This window comes from Eleutherodactylus coqui, chromosome 13, assembly GCF_035609145.1.
Source record: "Eleutherodactylus coqui strain aEleCoq1 chromosome 13, aEleCoq1.hap1, whole genome shotgun sequence".
Lineage (NCBI taxonomy): Eukaryota > Metazoa > Chordata > Amphibia > Anura > Eleutherodactylidae > Eleutherodactylus > Eleutherodactylus coqui.
Window position 1 is genome coordinate 32,461,921 of NC_089849.1, and position 24,311 is coordinate 32,486,231.

Below are 24,311 nucleotides of genomic sequence, written 5' to 3' on the forward strand. Positions count from 1 at the left end.
GCGCGCGATATCAGAGAGAGAGAGCGCGCGCGATATCAGAGAGAGAGAGAGCGCGATATCAGAGAGAGAGCGCGCGCGATATCAGAGAGAGCGCGCGCGATATCAGAGAGAGCGCGCGCGATATCAGAGAGAGCGCGCGCGATATCAGAGAGAGCGAGCGCGATATCAGAGAGAGAGAGAGCGAGCGCGATATCAGAGAGAGAGAGCGAGCGTGATATCAGAGAGAGAGAGAGAGCGAGCGCGATATCAGAGAGAGAGAGCGAGCGCGATATCAGAGAGAGAGAGAGCGAGCGCGATATCAGAGAGAGAGAGAGCGAGCGCGATATCAGAGAGAGAGAGCGAGCGCGATATCAGAGAGAGAGAGAGCGAGCGCGATATCAGAGAGAGCGAGAGCGAGCGCGATATCAGAGAGAGCGAGAGCGAGCGCGATATCAGAGAGAGCGAGAGCGAGCGCGATATCAGAGAGAGCGAGCGAGCGCGATATCAGAGAGAGCGAGCGAGCGCGATATCAGAGAGAGCGAGCGAGCGCGATATCAGAGAGAGCGAGCGAGCGCGATATCAGAGAGAGCGAGCGAGCGCGATATCAGAGAGAGAGAGAGAGCGCGATATCAGAGAGAGAGAGCGAGCGCGATATCAGAGAGAGCGAGCGCGATATCAGAGAGAGAGAGCGAGCGCGATATCAGAGAGAGAGCGAGCGCGATATCAGAGAGAGAGAGAGAGAGCGCGATATCAGAGAGAGAGAGAGAGAGCGAGATATCAGAGAGAGAGAGCGAGCGAGATATCAGAGAGAGAGAGCGAGATATCAGAGAGAGAGAGCGAGCGCGATATCAGAGAGAGAGAGCGCGATATCAGAGAGAGAGCGAGCGCGATATCAGAGAGAGAGCGAGCGCGATATCAGAGAGAGAGCGAGCGCGATATCAGAGAGAGAGCGAGCGCGATATCAGAGAGAGAGCGAGCGCGATATCAGAGAGAGAGAGAGCGCGATATCAGAGAGAGCGAGCGCGATATCAGAGAGAGAGCGAGCGCGATATCAGAGAGAGAGAGCGAGCGCGATATCAGTGAGAGAGAGCGAGCGCGATATCAGTGAGAGAGAGCGAGCGCGATATCAGAGAGAGAGAGCGAGCGCGATATCAGAGAGAGAGAGTGCGATATCAGAGAGAGAGAGTGCGATATCAGAGAGAGAGAGCGAGCGCGATATCAGAGAGAGAGAGCGAGCGCGATATCAGAGAGAGCGAGCGCGATATCAGAGAGAGCGAGCGCGATATCAGAGAGAGAGAGCGAGCGCGATATCAGAGAGAGAGAGCGAGCGCGATATCAGAGAGAGAGAGCGAGCGCGATATCAGAGAGAGAGAGCGAGCGCGATATCAGAGAGAGAGAGCGAGCGCGATATCAGAGAGAGAGAGCGAGCGCGATATCAGAGAGAGAGCGAGCGCGATATCAGAGAGAGAGCGAGCGCGATATCAGAGAGAGAGAGCGAGCGCGATATCAGAGAGAGAGAGCGAGCGCGATATCAGAGAGAGAGAGCGAGCGCGATATCAGAGAGAGAGAGAGCGAGCGCGATATCAGAGAGAGAGAGCGAGCGCGATATCAGAGAGAGAGAGCGAGCGCGATATCAGAGAGAGAGAGCGAGCGCGATATCAGAGAGAGAGAGCGAGCGCGATATCAGAGAGAGCGAGCGCGATATCAGAGAGAGCGAGCGCGATATCAGAGAGAGCGAGCGCGATATCAGAGAGAGCGAGCGCGATATCAGAGAGAGCGAGCGCGATATCAGAGAGAGCGAGCGCGATATCAGAGAGAGCGAGCGCGATATCAGAGAGAGCGAGCGCGATATCAGAGAGAGAGCGAGCGCGATATCAGAGAGAGAGAGCGAGCGCGATATCAGAGAGAGAGAGAGCGAGCGCGATATCAGAGAGAGAGAGCGAGCGCGATATCAGAGAGAGAGAGCGAGCGCGATATCAGAGAGAGAGAGCGAGCGCGATATCAGAGAGAGAGAGCGAGCGCGATATCAGAGAGAGCGAGCGCGATATCAGAGAGAGCGAGCGCGATATCAGAGAGAGCGAGCGCGATATCAGAGAGAGCGAGCGCGATATCAGAGAGAGCGAGCGCGATATCAGAGAGAGCGAGCGCGATATCAGAGAGAGCGAGCGCGATATCAGAGAGAGCGAGCGCGATATCAGAGAGAGAGCGAGCGCGATATCAGAGAGAGAGCGAGCGCGATATCAGAGAGAGAGCGAGCGCGATATCAGAGAGAGAGCGAGCGCGATATCAGAGAGAGAGCGAGCGCGATATCAGAGAGAGAGCGCGATATCAGAGAGAGAGCGAGCGCGATATCAGAGAGAGAGCGAGCGCGATATCAGAGAGAGAGAGCTCGATATCAGAGACAGAGAGAGCTCGATATCAGAGACAGAGAGAGCTCGATATCAGAGACAGAGAGAGCTCGATATCAGAGACAGAGAGAGCGCGATATCAGAGACAGAGAGAGAGCGAGCGCGATATCAGAGACAGAGAGAGAGCGAGCGCGATATCAGAGACAGAGAGCGAGCGCGATATCAGAGACAGAGAGAGAGCGAGCGCGATATCAGAGACAGAGAGAGAGCGCGCGCGATATCAGAGACAGAGAGAGAGAGAGCGCGATATCAGAGACAGAGAGAGAGAGAGCGCGATATCAGAGACAGAGAGAGAGAGAGCGCGATATCAGAGACAGAGAGAGAGAGAGCGCGATATCAGAGACAGAGAGAGAGAGAGCGCGATATCAGAGACAGAGAGAGAGAGAGCGCGATATCAGAGACAGAGAGAGAGCGCGATATCAGAGACAGAGAGAGAGCGAGCGCGCGATATCAGAGACAGAGAGAGAGGGAGCGCGATATCAGAGACAGAGAGAGAGAGCGCGATATCAGAGACAGAGAGAGAGCGAGCGCGATATCAGAGACAGAGAGAGAGCGAGCGCGATATCAGAGACAGAGAGAGAGCGAGCGCGATATCAGAGACAGAGAGAGAGCGAGCGCGATATCAGAGACAGAGAGAGAGCGAGCGCGATATCAGAGACAGAGAGAGAGCGAGCGCGATATCAGAGACAGAGAGAGAGCGAGCGCGATATCAGAGACAGAGAGAGAGCGAGCGCGAAATCAGAGACAGAGCGCAATATCACAGAGATAGAGAGAGAGAGCGCGATATCACAGAGATAGAGAGAGAGCGCGATATCACAGAGATAGAGAGAGAGTGCACGATATCAGAGAGAGAAATAGAAAGAAAGAGAGCATGCAATATCAGAGAGAGAAAGAGAGCAAGTAAAATCAGAGAGAGAAAGAGCGTGCGATATCAGAGTGAGACAGAGAGAGAGAAAGAGCGCGCAATATCAGAGAGAGAAAGAGCACGCAATATCAGAGAGAGAAAGAGAGCGTGCGATATCAGAGACAGAGAGAGAGCGATATTAGAGAGAGAGAAAGAGAGCACGCGACATTAGAGAGAGGGACAAAGAGAGCACGCAATATCAGAGAAAGAGCACGCAATATCGAGAGAGAGAGAGAGAGAAAAAGAGAGAAAGAGCACGCAATATCGAGAGAGAGAGAGAGAAAAAGAGAGAAAGAGCATGCGATAGAGAGAGAGAGCGTGCGATATCAGATAGAGCGCGATATTGATAGAGAGAGCGCGATACAGAGAGAAAGAGCGCGCGCGCGATGTCAGAGAGAGAGAGCGAGAGCGCGCGATGTCAGAGAGAGAGCGCGCGCGATGTCAGAGAGAGAGCGCGCGCGATGTCAGAGAGAGAGCGCGCGCGCGATGTCAGAGAGAGAGCGCGCGCGCGATGTCAGAGAGAGAGCGCGCGCGCGCGATGTCAGAGAGAGAGCGCGCGCGCGATGTCAGAGAGAGAGCGCGCGCGCGATGTCAGAGAGAGAGCGCGCGCGCGCGCGATGTCAGAGAGAGAGCGCGCGCGCGCGCGATGTCAGAGAGAGAGCGCGCGCGATGTCAGAGAGAGAGAGCGCGCGCGCGATGTCAGAGAGAGAGAGCGCGCGCGCGCGATGTCAGAGAGAGAGAGCGCGCGCGCGCGATGTCAGAGAGAGCGCGCGCGCGCGATGTCAGAGAGAGAGCGCGCGCGCGATGTCAGAGAGAGAGCGCGCGCGCGATGTCAGAGAGAGAGCGCGATATCAGAGAGAGAGCGCGATATCAGAGAGAGAGAGAGCGCGATATCAGAGAGAGAGAGAGCGCGATATCAGAGAGAGAGAGAGCGCGATATCAGAGAGAGAGAGAGCGCGATATCAGAGAGAGAGAGAGCGCGATATCAGAGAGAGAGAGAGCGCGATATCAGAGAGAGAGAGAGCGCGATATCAGAGAGAGAGAGAGCGCGATATCAGAGAGAGAGAGAGCGCGATATCAGAGAGAGAGAGAGCGCGATATCAGAGAGAGAGAGCGCGATATCAGAGAGAGAGAGCGCGATATCAGAGAGAGAGAGCGCGATATCAGAGAGAGAGAGCGCGATATCAGAGAGAGAGAGCGCGATATCAGAGAGAGAGAGCGCGATATCAGAGAGAGAGAGCGCGATATCAGAGAGAGAGAGCGCGATATCAGAGAGAGAGAGCGCGATATCAGAGAGAGAGAGCGCGATATCAGAGAGAGAGAGCGCGATATCAGAGAGAGAGCACGCGATATCAGAGAGAGAGCGCGCGATATCAGAGAGAGAGCGCGCGATATCAGAGAGAGAGAGCGCGCGATATCAGAGAGAGAGCGCGATATCAGAGAGAGAGCGCGATATCAGAGAGAGCGCGCGCGATATCAGAGAGAGAGCGCGCGCGATATCAGAGAGAGAGCGCGCGCGATATCAGAGAGAGAGCGTGCGCGATATCAGAGAGAGAGAGCGCGCGATATCAGAGAGAGAGAGCGCGATATCAGAGAGAGAGAGAGCGCGATATCAGAGAGAGAGAGAGCGCGATATCAGAGAGAGAGAGAGCGCGATATCAGAGAGAGAGAGAGCGCGATATCAGAGAGAGAGAGAGCGCGCGATATCAGAGAGAGAGAGAGAGCGCGATATCAGAGAGAGAGAGAGCGCGATATCAGAGAGAGAGAGAGAGCGCGATATCAGAGAGAGAGAGAGAGCGCGATATCAGAGAGAGAGAGAGAGCGCGATATCAGAGAGAGAGAGAGAGCGCGATATCAGAGAGAGAGAGCGCGATATCAGAGAGAGAGAGAGAGCGCGATATCAGAGAGAGAGAGAGAGCGCGATATCAGAGAGAGAGAGCGCGATATCAGAGAGAGAGAGAGCGCGATATCAGAGAGAGAGAGAGAGCGCGATATCAGAGAGAGAGAGAGCGCGATATCAGAGAGAGAGAGAGCGCGATATCAGAGAGAGAGAGCGCGATATCAGAGAGAGAGAGCGCGATATCAGAGAGAGAGAGCGCGATATCAGAGAGAGAGAGCGCGATATCAGAGAGAGAGAGCGCGATATCAGAGAGAGAGAGCGCGATAGAGAGAGAGAGAGCGCGATATCAGAGAGAGAGAGCGCGCGCGATGTCAGAGAGAGAGAGCGCGCGCGCGCGATGTCAGAGAGAGAGCGCGCGCGCGATGTCAGAGAGAGAGCGCGCGCGCGATGTCAGAGAGAGAGCGCGATATCAGAGAGAGAGCGCGATATCAGAGAGAGAGCGCGATATCAGAGAGAGAGCGCGATATCAGAGAGAGAGCGCGATATCAGAGAGAGAGCGCGATATCAGAGAGAGAGAGCGCGATATCAGAGAGAGAGAGAGCGCGATATCAGAGAGAGAGAGCGCGATATCAGAGAGAGAGAGAGCGCGATATCAGAGAGAGAGAGCGCGATATCAGAGAGAGAGAGAGCGCGATATCAGAGAGAGAGAGAGCGCGATATCAGAGAGAGAGAGAGCGCGATATCAGAGAGAGAGAGAGCGCGATATCAGAGAGAGAGAGAGCGCGATATCAGAGAGAGAGAGAGCGCGATATCAGAGAGAGAGAGAGCGCGATATCAGAGAGAGAGAGCGCGATATCAGAGAGAGAGAGCGCGATATCAGAGAGAGAGAGCGCGATATCAGAGAGAGAGAACGCGATATCAGAGAGAGAGAACGCGATATCAGAGAGAGAGCACGCGATATCAGAGAGAGAGCGCGCGATATCAGAGAGAGAGAGCGCGCGATATCAGAGAGAGAGAGCGCGCGATATCAGAGAGAGAGCGCGATATCAGAGAGAGAGCGCGATATCAGAGAGAGCGCGCGCGATATCAGAGAGAGAGCGCGCGCGATATCAGAGAGAGAGAGCGCGATATCAGAGAGAGAGAGAGCGCGATATCAGAGAGAGAGAGAGCGCGATATCAGAGAGAGAGAGCGCGATATCAGAGAGAGAGCGCGATATCAGAGAGAGAGAGCGCGATATCAGAGAGAGAGAGAGCGCGATATCAGAGAGAGAGAGAGCGCGATATCAGAGAGAGAGAGAGCGCGATATCAGAGAGAGAGAGAGCGCGATATCAGAGAGAGAGAGAGCGCGATATCAGAGAGAGAGAGAGCGCGATATCAGAGAGAGAGAGAGAGCGCGATATCAGAGAGAGAGAGAGAGCGCGATATCAGAGAGAGAGAGAGAGCGCGATATCAGAGAGAGAGAGAGAGCGCGATATCAGAGAGAGAGAGAGAGCGCGATATCAGAGAGAGAGAGAGAGCGCGATATCAGAGAGAGAGAGAGAGCGCGATATCAGAGAGAGAGAGAGCGCGATATCAGAGAGAGAGAGAGCGCGATATCAGAGAGAGAGAGAGCGCGATATCAGAGAGAGAGAGCGCGATATCAGAGAGAGAGAGCGCGATATCAGAGAGAGAGAGCGCGATATCAGAGAGAGAGAGCGCGATATCAGAGAGAGAGAGCGCGATATCAGAGAGAGAGAGCGCGATATCAGAGAGAGAGAGCGCGATATCAGAGAGAGCGTGCGCGCGATATCAGAGAGAGAGAGAGCGCGATATCAGAGAGAGAGAGAGAGCGCGATATCAGAGAGAGAGAGAGCGCGATATCAGAGAGAGAGAGAGCGCGATATCAGAGAGAGAGAGAGCGCAATGTCAGAGAGAGAGAGAGCGCAATGTCAGAGAGAGAGAGAGTGCGATATCAGAGAGAGAGAGCGCGATATCAGAGAGAGAGAGCGCGATATCAGAGAGAGCGTGCGCGCGATATCAGAGAGAGCGCGATATCAGAGAGTGAGAGAGAGATATATATCAGATAGAGATATCAGAGAGAAAGAGCGCGATATCAGAGAGAGAGAGATCAGAGAGAGAGAGCGATATCAGAGAGAGCGCGCAATATGAGAACAAGCGCAATATAAGAGAGAGTGCGCGTGCACAATATGAGAACGCGAGAGGTATGTAGATAGGTAGCACACATAACAGAACCAGGGCCGTAACACGATGGTCTCTTTCCCACCCGTATTTCTGGAATGCTGGTGGACATTATAGATTTTTGTAACCACTTACAACCTATTTGGAGAATGGCGGCTTCATATTTCTTCTGGGCACACGCATATACACACATACAGGCGTGGGGAGGGGGATTAGTGGGGGATGCAGAATCTGTGCAGCATTCCTCCTGTCTGCAGACATCAGAGGAGCTAAAAATACACAGCTGGAATTATATATAGATCATCACACACAATCTCCAGCACACGTGTGTTGTGCTGCATACATGTGGTATTCATACACTGCGGACATGTGCACAAACATATACTACACGCCTAGCGTCATACAGAAATATAATACACATACATCAATAAGGTGTGCAACTACATACACACAGTATAAATACATACAAAGGTATGGTACAGCACGATACATACATATATACACGCAGTATTCAAACATTAATAGATACATAAAACAAATATATACACACAACCATCGTATACAAACACTCAATATAAACATACATATTATACACACTACAGAAAAGTACACATACATAAATACAGACGTACAGAAAACACATTCACTAATACATATATAGATAAAACTATGCATACAGCACATATACATATATACACACACATACATATATACAGTATACACACACAGAAATCCATCCACAGGCAAATGTCTCACTGGGAATTATGGAGGGAGAACGTATATGAATGGATATTTGGTATAGTTGAGAGGTGCATGTTCCAGGTACTGCTGTGACAGCTGCATGCCTGTATATAAAGAGGGGACAAGTGTATAAGGAGAGAGACATGTGTCCTAATGTCTGCATATTCGGAATTCTGTATATGTACTCAGGTACCTATAAGTAAGTACTGGGGGTTGTATGTATCCTTATGTGAGCGTATTAGGTTTATGTGATGGGTACATGTTATATACCTGTGTATTATGAGGGGGGGAGGTGACACATGTATGCCCTGATACCTGTGTATTAGCAGGAGGGGAGATGACACATGTATGCCCTGATACCTATGTATTAGGAAAAGGGGAGTTGATACATGTATGCTCTGATACCTGTGTAGTAGGAGGAGGGGAGGTGATAAATGTATGCCCTGATATCTGTGTATTAGGAGGAGGGAAGGTGATACATGTATGCCCTGATAGCTGTGTATTAGGAGGAGGGGAGGTGACACATGTATTCCCTGATACCTGTGTATTAGGAGGAGAGGAGGTGACACGTGTATGCCCTCATACCTGTGTATTAGGAGGAGGGGAGGGGATACATATATGCCCTGATGCCTGTGTATTAGGAGGAGGGGAGGTGATACATGTATGCCCTGATAGCTGTGTATTAGGAGAAGGGGTGGTGACACATGTATGCCCTGATGCCTGTGTATTAGGAGGGGGGATGGTGACACATGTATGCCCTGATGCCTGTGTATTAGGAGGAGGGAAGGTGACACGTATGCCCTGATGCCTGTGTATTAGGAGGAAGGGAGGTGACACATGTATGCCCTGGTACCTGTGTATTAGGAAAAGGGGAGGCGATACATGTATGCTCTGATACCGGTGTATTAGGAGGAGGGGAGGTGATAGACGTATGCCCTGAGAGCTGTGTATTAGGAGGAGGGGAGGTGACACATGTATGCCCTGATACTTGTGTATTAGGAGGAGAGGACATGACACGTGTATGCCTTGATACCTGTGAATTAGGAGGAGGGGAGGGGATACATGTATGCCCTAATACCTGTGTATTAGGAGGGGGGGAGGTGACACATGTATGCCCTGATGCCTGTGTATTAGGAGGAGGGGAGGTGACACATGTATGCCCTGATGCCTGTGTATTAGGAGGAGGGGGGGGGGGGTGACACATGTATGCCCTGATACCTGTGTATTAGAAGGAGGCGAGGTGATAAATGCATGCCCTGATGCCTATGTATTAGGAGGAGGGGAAGTGACACGTGTATGCCCTGATACCTGTGTATTAGGACAAATTATATGTCACAGATCTACAAATCCCTTTGTATTAGTAGGAGCATACACACAGCTACATATCACATTATCTATATATGTATAGCATAGTTGATAAGTTTTAGCCCTGATCTCTGTGTATTAGGAGGACCGGTCATTTTAGAAGGGTTGATATCCTGACATCTCTATACAAGAGACATGAGGAATGTTATCTAATGTGGAGACAATGGATGATAGTAAATAATGTCCTAATACCTGTGTATAAGGAACTAAGAGATGTGTGACCTAAACTTTGTATTATAAGGAGACTGGAGGTGTACGACCTGATACCTGTGTATTAGGAGGGTGAATACATATACAATGTCTGACACCTGAATATTTTAAGCAGCATATAGTTATACAATCAGATACCTGTGTATTACAAAGAGGATATTTTTATATAAATCTGAGACCCGTGTTTTAGAAGGAGGATGGAGCTATATGTCATGATAGTTGTATATTAGGAGGAGGATAGTTCTATATGATCGGAGACCTGTGTTTTAGGAGGATGATGGAGCTATATGTTCTGATACTTGTGTATTAGGAAGAGGATGTTAATGTACGGATACCTGTGTATTAGCAGGATGTTAGAGGTATATGTCCCTATACCTGTCTATTATGGAGGATGCAGGCATTCTGGATATCCTGCTACCTGTGTTAGGCAGAGGAAATAAGTATATAGTGTAGTACCTGTATATTAGCAGTAAGATACGGAACAATTCTGCAATACCTATATATAGGAGGTAACAGATTAGAGGTATATGACCCAATATCTATGTATTAGGATGAGGTACAGAATATGCTCTGATACCTGTGTATTAGGATAGATGCATGTGCTCAGATAACTGTCTATTAGGGCAGATGCATATGTCCTGATACCTCTGTATTAGCACAGATGCATGTGCTTTGGTATCTGGGTATTAATTAAGATGTGTGTGCCCTGATACCTGTCCATTACGACAGATGCATGTGCCCGATACCTGTGTATTAGGACATGGGTACTAAACTGCTGTGTATGCACCCTGATAACTGAGTATTATTCTTGATGCATATGCCTTGGTACCTGTGTATTAGCACAGATGCATGTGCCCAGATACCCATCTATTAGAATAGACACATGTGCCCTGATACCCATCTATTAAGACAACGGTCTGTGCCGATACTTATGTATTAACACAGATGCATGCGCACTGACACCTGTGTATTAGGACAGATGCATATGCACTTGACTGCTAGGCATGCACCCCGATACCAGTGTATTATTACAGATGCATATGCCTTGGTACTTGTGAATTAGTACAAATGCATGTGCCCCGATGCCCATCTATTAGGAGTGCGGCTGTGCCCTGATAGCTGTGTATTAGTACAGATGCATGCAGCCTAATACCTGTTAACACAAGATGCATGTGCCCTGAAACCTGTGTATTATTACAGATTCATGTGCCTTGGTACCTGTCTATTAGGTCACATGCATGCACCCTGTTACCTGTCTATTAGGATAGATGTATGTGCCCAGATACCTGTTGCCTGTGCCCTGAGTCATACCTGTGTATTAGGACAGCTGAATGTGCTTTGAACGGTGTATTAGGAGGTTAGCTTAGGTTCTGATACCTGCGTACTGGCAAGAAGATACACAATCTCCTGATACCTGTGTAGAAGGTTTAGTACCCCTCTGGTATCTGTATATAAGAGGGAATATAAAGGTATGCGTATACAGCAGGTTGGATGGTCTGCATACTAAGGCTACTGTCTGGAGAGGCTGCAGTATAGAACATAAGATGCAGCCGCCACCATATACAGATGTCACATATGTGAGCATAGAGTTATATGAGGATCCTGGCAAGACGTCACAATATAGAGAGAGATGGAGAAGTGAAGGCGAGGAGTAGCAGTACATCAGCAGGATAGTCTGAGACGATGAAGCTACATGGTGACCACTAGTGACAGGAATGTACTGTAGAATTTACATGGTGACCACTAGTGACGGGGACAGACTGTAGGGTTTACATGGTGACCACTAGTGACGGGGACGGACTGTAGGGTTTACATGGTGACCACTAGTGACGGGGACGGACTGTAGGGTTTACATGGTGACCACTAGTGACGGGGACAGACTGTAGGGTTTACATGGTGACCACTAGTGACGGGGACGGACTGTAGGGTTTACATGGTGACCACTAGTGACGGGGACGGACTGTAGGGTTTACATGGTGACCACTAGTGACGGGAACGGACTGTAGGGTTAACATGGTGACCACTAGTGACGGGGACAGACTGTAGGGTTTACATGGTGACCACTAGTGACGGGGACGGACTGTAGGGTTTACATGGTGACCACTAGTGACGGGGACGGACTGTAGGGTTTACATGGTGACCACTAGTGACGGGGACGGACTGTAGGGTTTACATGGTGACCACTAGTGACGGGGACGGACTGTAGGGTTTACATGGTGATCACTAGTGACGGGGACGGACTGTAGGGTTTACATGGTGACCACTAGTGACGGGGACGGACTGTAGGGTTTACATGACGACCACTAGTGACGGGGACGGACTGTAGGGTTTACATGGTGACCACTAGTGACGGGGACGGACTGTAGGGTTTACATGGTGACCACTAGTGAAGGGGAGAGACTGTAGGGTTTACATGGTGATCACTAGTGACAGGGACGGACTGTAGGGTTTACATGGTGACCACTAGTGACGGGGATGTACTGTAGGGTTTACATGGTGACCACTAGTGACGGGGATGTACTGTAGGGTTTACATGGTGACCACTAGTGATGGGGATGTACTGTAGGGTTTACATGGTGACCACTAGTGACAGGGATGTACTGTAGGGTTTACATGATGACCACTAGTGACGGGGACAGACTGTAGGGTTTACATGGTGACCACTAGTGACAGGGACGGACTGTAGGGTTTACATGATGACCACTAGTGACGGGGACTGACTGCAGGGTTTATATGGTGACCACTAGTGACGGGGATGTACTGTAGGGTTTACATGGCGACCACTGGTGATGGGGGTATAATGCATGGTTCTAGAGTGGGAACAAGTCTGGGAAATAACATAGAGAAGTCTATGAAGATGGCAAGGAAGCCCACTGTGCCACCATATGGGGCAGTATGGATAGGCATCTGATCAGAAGTTTGGTTCAAGACAGAACAAGCGGTAAGAACAGTACTGAAGATTACAGTAATGTGTGCGGATGGATGGCAGGCATGAACATCCCTATGAATGGAGTAAGGAAATGCTTCTCACCTGCAGCGGGCATCGCATGCCCCTGTGCCCGGCTGAGGAGCTCCAACGCTGGCTCTCGCCCCTTAACACCATCTGCAGAGGACACACAAGGCTCTGTCTCATAAATAGTCTGCAGCATGTCAGGCAGCGCCAGGGCTCTGGGAACCAGCAACATTCCCGGACCCCCCTCTGCTGCCAGCTACCAGCCGACCTCCCCTCCCCGCTTCCCGAGAAAGCACACCCTAACTCTCAACAACTCCTCCACTTCTGGGTCTTCTTTACGAGAGGCTCAGTGTGTGCCCACCGAGGGCAGATCATCCATATCCAGAAAGGAAGGAGGTGGTGGGCGACAGTGCCAGAGGGTGCTGGGAGGTTTAGTTAGGCCCGTACCCTGCCCTCCCCCTCCTGCCTAGTGAACGTTGGGCTGCAAGTGGAAGGCTCTGCAGCAGAGCGACTGAAATAGAACAGTAGAGGAGGAGTCAGATATAAATAGACAGGAGAGAGAGAACGAGGGAGAAAGGAGAGAGCTGGGGGGGATCAGGAATAACAGAGCCCGAGTGTTACACTAGACATGGGCAAATGTAGCAATATAGGAGAGAGAGCAGCAAAAGTGCAACATAATAACAGAACAGTAATACAAAGTAGCAAAGAAGAAAACAACACGGGATAAAGGAAGAGCAGCAGACAAGGATGATGAGACGGAAAGAAGATGTGTGAAGTGGAGAGGAAAGAAGAGTGCGCAGGGAATGATAAGAGAGCAGGGCAGGTGGGGGGCACTGGCACAGTACAAGCGGGCAAGAATGGCCATAGATGTAGTGATCAACAAGAATCGTTACAGTAATGGAAACCCAACATCAACATTTTCCCTATGGTGCCCACCATGCAAGCAGTTCTTTACATGGTTGCATTAAGACGTCTCTTCAGATGTATGCCCAGTGGGCATCAGACAGAAAAAGATTTGGGAATACTCATAAGATCTGGGAAAGGGGGGAGTAAAGACTACTCCTGTCTTGACCAGAATACTGAATTGCCACTTTATTAGAAACCCCCATCTAGTAGCATGTTGGACAACCTTTGGCTTGCAGAACTGTAGCATTTTGTCGTGGTGCCCATTTACAAAGTAGAGGACCCAGGGTCTGCCAAGAAAACCTTCCCCACACCATTAGGCTGGGTTCACACAGGGCAGTGGCCACAGTGTCCGCCTGTGGCCACTAATTCTGGGGTTGACCAGCCATGTGGACGAGATTTGTCAAAAATCTCATCCACATGGGATGGCTAATCCGTCACGGCAAAGCAGATGCTGCGGCGCTGATTCCTCGGCCGCAGCATTTCAATTTTTTTTTCTCCATGGGAGTGCCGGCCGCAACGGAAAAGCGTGCAGCCGAGCTGCTACAAAACCCGTGGCTAAGTGCCGTAGGTTTTGAAGCAGCGCTTTCCCGGCGGAAATCTTACTTTTTTGCTGCGGCCAAACTGCAAGATTTCTGGTGGGATTCTGCCCCGTGGGAACCCAGCTTTACTGCACCTCCACCAGGAAACGTTCATCAATTCATGCTACTTATGCCAAATTCTGACCTCCTATCAGCATGGTGCAACAGAAATCTGGACTCATCTGACCAACCAGGAGAGGTTTTTCCACAGCTCAGTGATCCAATTTTTGCACCCTTTTCCCACTGGAGTCTCGCCTTTCTGTTTCTCTTAGACACAATGGTGGTGTTATATCCCATCGGTGCTAAGGAACTACGAGTTGTGTGTTCAGACACGTTAGTTAGAGCACCACATTGTACTTGGCTGCACTTTACTTGACTGTGCAGAACGATTCCTTACATCCTCCTCTGACCCCTTTTGGTGATTAGCTGTTTCCGCCCACAGGATCCCCTAGATCACACCACTCTTGGTATACTCTCCACAACACTGCACAAGTAAAGCCCACACGGTTGGCAGTGAAGTCCCGGCCCCGGCTAGCCTAGCACTGATGACCCGGCCCCGTTGGAATCGCTCAGATCGCTGGATTTTCCCATCTAATGTGGATTCAGACTGACACTGATCCACAGAAAACTTGTCCCGTGATTTTATGCCGCATTCCGGGGTCACGGGGAGAATCTCCATACAGGAAGCTCCTATCATGAAAGAACAAGGGGGCTCTAATAAAGTGGCTATTCAGTGTATATTCTGATATGTCATAGAAACCAGGGCTGGCATCTGCATAGGTCAAAATTGGGCAGATGGCAGGGACAACCGGGGGTGCGCGAACAGGGTTGACAGTGGAGCCCATAAGGAGCAAGACCCTCTAGAGGCACTTCTGATGGGGATTCATGAGATTGGACCCTCAATGATTAATGAATGTAGATTCATTGATTTTCATAGGAAGAATGAGGAGCTGGCTTGGTAGTTAGACGATGTATGGGAGATAGGAGTATGCAGTGAGCAGGGGATGACGGCTACAAGTGGTCTCTAAGGGTACAGCTCGCAGTGGATAAGAGTAGACACTGTGTTGACAGCTCCAGTGGCAGGAGATGACAAGCGTATACAAGCCATATACATAGTAAGGAAAGCCGTATCTCAAGCTAGACAGAACTTGAAAAGATCAGAGCTGGAAAATGGTGAGCGACCGTGTGTTCAATGGCTATCCCCATGTGTGCATCTGCCAACAGGGAGAGTAATGCAGAGGTCGGAATTGCACCCAGGACCTTGTGAATGAAGGAACTCAAAGACACCAGTATTACATACTATCCTACCAAAAGTAATTGGACCCCTGAGCAAGAATCAAATGTAGTATTTATTTCCATATGTTAATACTTAGTGGGGCTCCTTTGGCGCTAAGGACATTGCATACGCTTTGTGGCAAACTTTCTACTAACATCCAATACATTTCCGCTGGTATTTCCCTCCATTCATCCTGTAAACTTCTGGTGAGTTCTTCCAAAGAAGATGCATTGGTCCATCTACAATAGTACAAACGGTCATTGGACAGTTGAGCAATGGAAGAACGTTCTATAGAATGACGAATTGCGCTACTCCATCTTCACATCAGATGGAGGTACCTGGGTGTGGAGGATGCTGGGGAATGCCTTTTGCCTGAGTGTGTTGTGCCAATAGTTATTAGGGTGAAGGTCTTGGGATGTTTTACATGGCATGGTCTCGGTCTGTTGATTGTACTAGCAAGAACCATGAATGTACCCTGATATTCTAGACAATAATGTGCTGCTGACAATGTGGCAATACTCTGGGAATGGTCGGCCATACTTCCTATAAGACAACGCGCCTTGTCACAAATCCAACAGTGTTTTACGTTGGTTTGAGGACATGGATATTCCATGATTGGACTGGCTGCACAGAGTCCCAACCTGAACATCTTTGGGAAGAAGTGGAACATAGGATCAGGCAGTATGAACATCGTCCATCTTCTTTGAGAGAACTCAGACATTTGCAGGATGAATGGAGGGAAATGCCAGCTAAAGTATATCAGACTTAGTAGAACGTATGCCACAGAGAATATCTGATGTCATTAGGGCTAAAGGAGCCCCACTAAATATTAACATATGCAAATAATACTACTTTTGATTCTTAACCCAACCGGGTAAATACTTTTGGTAAGATGGTGTAGATGGCACATGGTGGGGGGTCTGTTACAGATTTTGCATTGTGTTCAGACATTGATGACATATAAAATCCATGCGCCTTTGATTTTTATGGTGGACAATCTCTTTAAAGGAGATTCTTCAAATTTAAGCAAGAAAGGATGAAAAAAAAAATTAACCCGAGCGATGATATAAACACCTAATAAAGCTGCACAGTACAAAACACGTCTATTTATAAGCCTGAAGGAATCCAGACTGGTAGATAGGTAGAAAACAGAGCGCACGGACCTGCACAGTATCATTAAGATGTCACTCTGAATTCCCCACATAAATAGCAAGATGAACGTTATTATTAGACATGGTGGAAACATATATATAGCCGGGACCTCACTGTAGAGGCATCTCATTAACCAGAGCGTGACCTGCCGGCACTCCGGGAGCAGGGTTATCACAAATGGACAGGGCGCAATGTACTGCAAAAGTCGCAGAGAAGTGTAATCCCACCACCAATGTCATAAGGTCTTCCCATAGAAGCCACCCCATACTGGAGGGTTGAGGTTCTAGTTTTAGTGGCTGCATAGGTGGCGCCACCAGCAGGTGACAGTACCGGTCGGCGTAATCCTATGGGAGTCTGAGGGTGTCATACGTAACACAGCAGAAGGGCTGGTAAAGAGGTATAGATCCTCATGCATCCCAGTGCCCCATAATAGCAGTCTATCATGGGGGCTCCCTCTAGGTTGTACTGTTAAAGGGACCCTCCACAGTTTCATGTCAAAATTCTGTCCTGGGAGCAGAGGGGTGGGTGCCACGATTTTCTAGTTACCGATTGCATACTGTGCATGGCTCTCTGATTAGACGGTGCTGATCTGCTCCCGGGGCAGAATTTTGTCCCAAAAGGTCACTTCAATGGCAGAACTGCCCAGCTAGCACTGCCAATGGACACTCTACACCCAGTACTGTTGATGGGGAAAAGGGAGTGCAGCTCCCCTCCCGACACCGTTGATGGGGAAAAGGGAGTGCAGCTCCCCTCCCGACACCGTTGATGGGGAAAAGGGGGCGCAACTCCCCTCCCGACACCGTTGATGGGGAAAAGGGGGCGCAACTCCCCTTGACACCGTTCACGGGGAAAAGGGGGCGCAACTCCCCTTCCGACACCGTTCACGGGGAAAAGGGGGCGCAACTCCCCTTCCGACACCGTTCACGGGGAAAAGGGGGCGCAACTCCCCTTCCGACACCGTTCACGGGGAAAAGGGGGCGCAACTCCCCTTCCGACACCGTTCACGGGGAAAAGGGGGCGCAACTCCCCTTCCGACACCGTTCACGGGGAAAAGGGGGCGCAACTCCCCTTCCGACACCGTTCACGGGGAAAAGGGGGCGCAACTCCCCTTCCGACACCGTACACGGGGAAAAGGGGGCGCAACTCCCCTTCCGACACCGTTCACGGGGAAAAGGGGGCGCAACTCCCCTTCCGACACCGTTCACGGGGAAGGGGCGCAACTCCCCTTCCGACACCGTTCACGGGGAAGGGGCGCAACTCCCCTTCCGACACCGTTCACGGGGAAGGGGCGCAACTCCCCTTCCGACACCGTTCACGGGGAAGGGGCGCAACTCCCCTTCCGACACTGTTCACCTTAAATAAGCTACAGAGCATAAGTATGCAGTCAGGAGAATGAGCTATGATCTCCTCGATTATAAACTGTGTGACAGAAGCTGTGTGATCACCAGTAACTGTGTCACCCTGTAGGCAGCTTTTGTGTAGATCCATGTAAAAGCATCACACAGACTGAAAGATTGACAAGTAGATCTGAACTGGTCAGAAAGGAGATCACATGACCAGCTGAAGAAAAAGAGGCCAGGAGTTTCAGATAGAAAGAAATAACTAAGGTAACACTAGCCAACGTATATACTGGGGGGCTAGCTACATAATGAATGGAAAAAAACAAAACACTGAGTGTCCCTTTAAAAATAAAACCGCGAGAGGCCAGTCCGCCTTCCAACACAAAATCTGAAGAAGCCCTTAAACTCCATTTTCTAGAAAATTCTTAAAGATTGTGCAGTCAAAACAGAGTTCAAGGGCAGTCCTAAAAATAAAGAAATATTATCGGCCGCTGATAGTAAAAGTATGCATGCTGGAGGTCAGCAGTAAATGTCATATAGCGCTGCCATGTAATGGGTGCAATGACTCACTTAAAGGGATACAGCTGCCAAAAACACAATAGTCAGCTTCACCACCCCGGGCAGAGCGGTACACATACTATCCTACTATTTGTCTAGTACTGATTATAGGGTCATTTAGGCGGTAACTTAAGGCCCATTTGGACACAAGGATGATCGCTTACAATTCGCTCAAACGTCAGTTTGAGTAACAGTATTGAGCGATCATTTTGCATAACTCTTAAGTAGCTACTCAGCTACTTAAGAGTTTATTAGCATGGAAATGAAGCCTTTCGCTGAATGCAAATAACAGCTGGAGGTCTGTTACCTGCATTCAGCTCCATTGTTCTCCAGCGGGATAGCAGCTGAAAAAATACTCAGCGCCATCCCACAGAGAACTCAGCGAGCTATTATCGCTCAAAGGATGGCTTTTGAGCGAATGTTCAGCAATAATCGTTGTGCCTAAATGAGCCATTAGCGGAGAGCACTGCATTGCACAGGGAGCCACTGAAAAGAAGTCGGCACCACACACGCTTATAAAAACTTGTCTTAAAGAAAATTTGTCTATTGCCCATAGCAGCCAATCACAGCGCAGCTTTCATTTCTTCTACTACGGAGGTAAAAGGAAAGCTGCGCTGTCATTGGTTGCTATGGGCAACGAAGATTTTTTTTTTTTAAACAGCTTTCATACCAGTGTGGTGCTGCGCTACTTTTCGTGGCCCATCCTGTATACTAGTCCCCGCATTGTACAGTATACAACAGAATAGGCTCATACACATATGGGGAAATTTATTAAGACCGTCATTACACGCTCCGGTCTTTATGTGCTTGATACATCGTCAAAAATACTATAAGGAGGCGCTATCGCTTTGTAATGACATGCATATACGCCAGCCATACGCAATGTAATTGCATACGGGCGGCGTTGATTATGCATCCAGAGAGAACTACTGACTTCTGCGATTAAAAAAAATTGCGCAATTCTATCGCAGGCAGCAGCGATGCAATGCTAGATTATTCTAAAAAAACAAAAACAAAACAACAACATCACTGATGCTCAAAAATCATGGGAACAAAGACGCGATTTTCTCGCAGCAAAATCCCAATGGCCCGTGTGAAACTAGTCTAAAGACGACGTGTTGCATAAAAGTTGCATGACTTGCGGTCTATTTCAGAGCTGCGATCCGGCTATTTAAAAAAAAACAAAAAAACAAAAAACAAAACACAACTCACAGGAAAGACACGGTTGCATGCGACTTCCACTAACTTCAGCACCCCGACTTCCACCGATCCAAACATCTGACACGTCAAAAAGTTTTATAAAACTACTGAGGGGTCTGCATTAGTGCAGTAGTCTTACATCTACAAATAAGTCTCCAGTATATGTTCAACATCGGCCTCTAGTGGAGAACAAAATAACTGAGAGGTGCGTTATAATGGCGGAAGAGGGGAGATGTGGATAAAAAAGCAGCTATGCTATAATAATGTGCGTAGGTCAGTGTACAAAGGCACAACAGCACGATGCGGCGGCTTCTGTGTACAGAGCAGTGAAATCTGATATATACACATATAAATAGTATATATAAAAATAGAATGTGTGTATGTATATGTGTGTGTGTGTGTGTGAGAAGGGTAAAACTGGAAGCCCTAATGAGAATAGCGGTCCTTGTCGCTGGATCACAATACATTATACTCATGAATGTTCCATTATACTCCAGAGCTGCTCTTCATAGAATCCTAGAATGGTAGAGTTGGAAGGGACCTCCAGGGTCATCGGGTCCAACCCCCTGCTCAGTGCAGGATTCACCAAATCATAAAAGATAGATATTTGTCCAGCCTTTGTTTGAAGACTCATATTGAAGGAGAACTCGCCACCTCCTGTGGTAACCTGTTCCACTTATTGATCACCCTCACTGGCTAATATCTAATCTGTGTCTCCTCCCTTTCAGTTTCATCCCATTGCTCCTGGTCTTTCCTTGTACAAATGTGAATAGGGCTGATCCCTCTGCACTGTGACAGCCCTTCAGATATTTGTAGACAGCTATTAAGTCTCCTCAGCCTTCTTTTTTGCAAGCTAAACATTCCCAGATCCTTTAACGTTTCTTCATAGGACATGATTTGCAGACCGCTCAACATCCTGGTAAATCTTCTCTGAACTTGCTCCAGTTTGTCTATGTCTTTTTTAAAGTGGGGTGCTCAGAACTGGACACAGTATTCCAGATGAGGTCTGACTAAGGAAGAGTAGAAGTGGATAATGGCCTCATGTGATCTAGACTCTATGCTTCTCTTAATACATCCCAGAATTGTGTTTGCCTTTTGGCTGCTGCATCACATTGTTGCCGCATGCTCAGTCTATGATCTATTACTATACCCAAGTCTTTTTCACATGTGCTGCTGCTTAGCTCAATTCTTCCCATTCTGTATGTGCTTTTTTCATCTTTCTTGCCCAGATGTAGGACTTTGCATTTCTCCTTGTTAAATACCATTCTGTTAGTCGCTGCCCACTGTGCAAGCTTTTCTAGATATTTTTGAATCCTCTCCCTCTCTTCCCTAGTGTTAGCTATCCCTCCTAGCTTTGTGTCATCAGCAAATCTGATCAGTTTCCCATCAATTCTTTTCTCCAGATCATTTATAAAAATATTGAAGACTGGGCCTAGGACAGAGCCTTGTGGTACCCCACTTGATACATTCTTCCACTTGGATGTGCAGTTATTTATGACGACTCTTTGAGTACGATCACTCAGCCAGTTGTGAATCCACCCAACAGCTGCCTTGTCAATCCCATATTTGGTCATTTTTTCAATAAGTATAGTATGAAATACTCTGTCAAATGCATTACTAAAGTCAAGATATACTATATCCACCGCATTTCCCTGATCAACCCAACCAGTGATTCTGTTATACAAGGAAATTAGATTCGTCTGGCATGACTTGTTTGTTACAAATCCATGCTGGCTCTGGTTGATTACGCCATTTTCATTCAAGTACTTGCATACATACTGTTTAATAATTTGTTCAGAGATCTTTCCTGGTATAGAAGTCAGGCTCACAGGCCTGTAGTTTCCTGGATCCACCATTTTCCCTTTTTTGAAGATAGGGACAACATTTGCCCTTTTCCAATCTTCTGGGACTTCTCCTGTTCTCTAGGAATTATCAAAGATTATGGCGAGTGGTTCAGCAATTACCTTTGCTGCTTCCTTTAGTATCCTAGGATGTAATACATCTCTACCTTGAGACTTGAATTCATTTTGGTTAGCTAAGTGTTCCCTAACCATCTCTCTGCTTATAGCTAGCCTGTATTCTTTTACTCCCCCAATAGCACAGGGAAGATCAGTTGATGTTCCATCTACTTTCTGAGGGAAAACAGATACAAAATAGGAATATAAAAGTTTGGCCTTCTCATCATCATTCTTAACCAATTCACCATTTTCATCTTGTAAGCATCCAACAGCATCTTTGACTTTTCTTTTGCTTTTGACATATTCCCAAATCCTTTTTTATTGCTTTTGGCCTCTGTTGCAAGCCTCAATTCATTATTAGCTTTTCTGACCCTTGCCCTCCAGTTTCTGCAGACCGCATTATATTCTTCTTTAGATGTTCCCCCCTCTTTCCGTTTGATAAACATATTTTTCTTCCTTTTTAACATGTGTGCAAGTTCTGTGTTCATCCATCCTGGTCTCTTTAAATGCTTCCCATTCTTCCTTCTTTTAGGGATTGTTAACGATTGTGCTTTGAGAATCTCATTTCGCAATATTTCCCAACCTTCTTGGACATTTCTGTCCTTAAGAACATCCAGACATTGGATTCTTCCTCTCCTCTATCTGAGTTCATTAAAATCTGCCTTTCTGAAATCCAACCTTGAGGTCTGAGTCTTCTCAGGTCTTCATCCCCTTTTATCCAAAATTCAAGGATATCATGATCACTGCCTCCTAAGGTCCCAGCCATTCTTACTTCCTCAACCATTCCCTGTTGGTAAGAAATAGGTCCAAGATAGCAGATCCCCTTGTTTTCTCTTCTACCTTTTGGAAGATAAAGTTGTCAGTAAGAGTTGATAAGAATTTGTTGGACCCATTACTTTTTCCTGAGGGAGATTCCCAACAAATGTCTGGATCGGTACAATCTCCTATGATCCCTATGTTGTGCTTCTTTGAGAGTTTGGCCATTTGATGTAGAAAGAGTCCATCCATATCTTCTGCTTGTCCAGGTGGCCTATAGTAAATGCCTACAATGGTGTATTTTCTGTTGTTCTCTCCTTGTATTCTTGCTCTTCCTTCTATAACGGATGGCAAGACATTATAACCAAAGTCCAGAGTCTCATAGCCAAGTCTTTTGGACACCGGGACATCCACCTTCCATTTTTTGAATGAGCAAATAATATAAAGACAGCCAAAAACATAACTCAAAGCTCCTCAGCCCCGATTGAAAATGTGTAACCATTGAAATCAGTGGTTTTGTTTCGTACTGTTATGCGGCCGTGATTATCACTGACGCACAACGGGACAAAATCACTTCCATGTGAAGAAGCCCTTATCTGGTCTCCTAGCAACTTGCGTACAAATGTAATTGCGTATCTACTGTGGATCGAATGCATCCATAGAGATCAATGGAACTCATACGCTTGGACTCTGAGGTAAAATAGAGCATGTCGTGATATTTCTACAAGCAAGTGTGAGCGAAACGGCGAAAGTCAATGCATCTCAATGCCCGCATATCATACGCACGGATGGTAATCGCGAAATCCGCAATTAAAAGTCATTTATGTGAGACCGACCAAAGGCTGTGGCTAGAGGAAGTAATCAGGATAAGGTGCTGCCCGTCCACTGATCACCAAACTTACAAAATAGGGCGTAATAACTGGGCTGAAATGTACTGAAAAGTCATGGAATAGAGGTGCAACACTTATAATAAATTAATAGGAATATTGCAATGAGTGATTAAGCAGATTCTGCTTTATTAGATGATTAAAAACAGCCAATATTAGAGCCAATAAGAGAGGGGACCAAGAACCCAATGGTCCCTGACTGACCCCAAAATATCCTGTGTGCAGATGGAGAAACCTCCAGAAGGTCAATCATCACGGCATCCCTTCACCAGTTGGGGCTTTATGGCAGAATAACCAGAAAGATGCCCCTCCGCAATAAAAAAAACACATCAATGCCTGCCCGGAGTTTGCCAAAAATCCCCTAAAGAGTCTCAGACTGTAAGAAACAAGATTCTCTGGTCTGGTGGAACCAAGATTGAACTTTTTGGCTTCAATTCTAAGCCTTAAGTCAGGAGGAAATCAGGCGCCGCTCATCACCTGCCCAATACCATCTCTACAGTGAAGCCTGGTAGAAGCAGCATCATAGTGTTCAGCAGTTGGGATAGGGAGACCGGTCTGGGTTGATGAAAAGCTGAATGGAGAAAAGTACAGAGATATTCTTAATGAAAACCTGATCCAGAGCGCAAGGGACCCCAGACCTTCCAACAAGACAACTAAGACAACACCGGAGGGGCTCAGGGACAACTCTGTGAATGTTCTTGAGTGGCCCATCCAGAGATCAGACTTGTACCCAATTGAACATCTCTGGAGTGACCTGAATATGGCTGTCCACAGACGGCCCTCATCCAACCAGACAGAGCTAGAGAGGCTCTGCAGAGAAGAAATGTAGAAAATCCCCAAATCCAGGCATGAAAACCTTGTGGAATCATACCCAAGAAGACTGGAATCACTGCCAAGGGTGCTTCAACTAAGTACAGGGTGAGAATACTTATGTCCATGCAAAATGCTAGTTTTTGGGGTTTTATTTTTAATTACTAAGATTTCTAAAATTCTCTTTTCACTTCGTCATTATGAGGTATTGAGTGCAGAATGATGGGAAAACTTTTTTTTAAAATTTATTTACACAAGGCCACAACATAACAAAATGTAAAAAAGTGAAAGAATCTGAAGACGTTCCAAAT

The 24,311-nt window shown here is 48.0% G+C and overlaps 1 protein-coding gene across 5 annotated transcripts in view; it reads right to left on the reverse strand.

The window, feature by feature from the left end:
- HDAC5 (histone deacetylase 5) overlaps positions 1–24,311 on the reverse strand; it is an 85,953-nt gene that overhangs the window by 34,786 nt on the left and 26,856 nt on the right. For 2 of the 5 annotated variants that reach the window (XM_066586400.1, XM_066586399.1), the window contains exon 1: positions 12,658–13,014. The exons of 1 other annotated variant lie outside the window; for it this stretch is intronic. In XM_066586400.1, coding sequence (XP_066442497.1) covers positions 12,658–12,811 — 154 coding nt within the window. In that variant the 5' untranslated portion in view covers positions 12,812–13,014. Of the gene's footprint in view, positions 1–12,657; positions 13,015–24,311 lie in introns of those variants that run through there. 2 more of the 5 variants (XM_066586404.1, XM_066586401.1) reach the window with 2 other exon arrangements.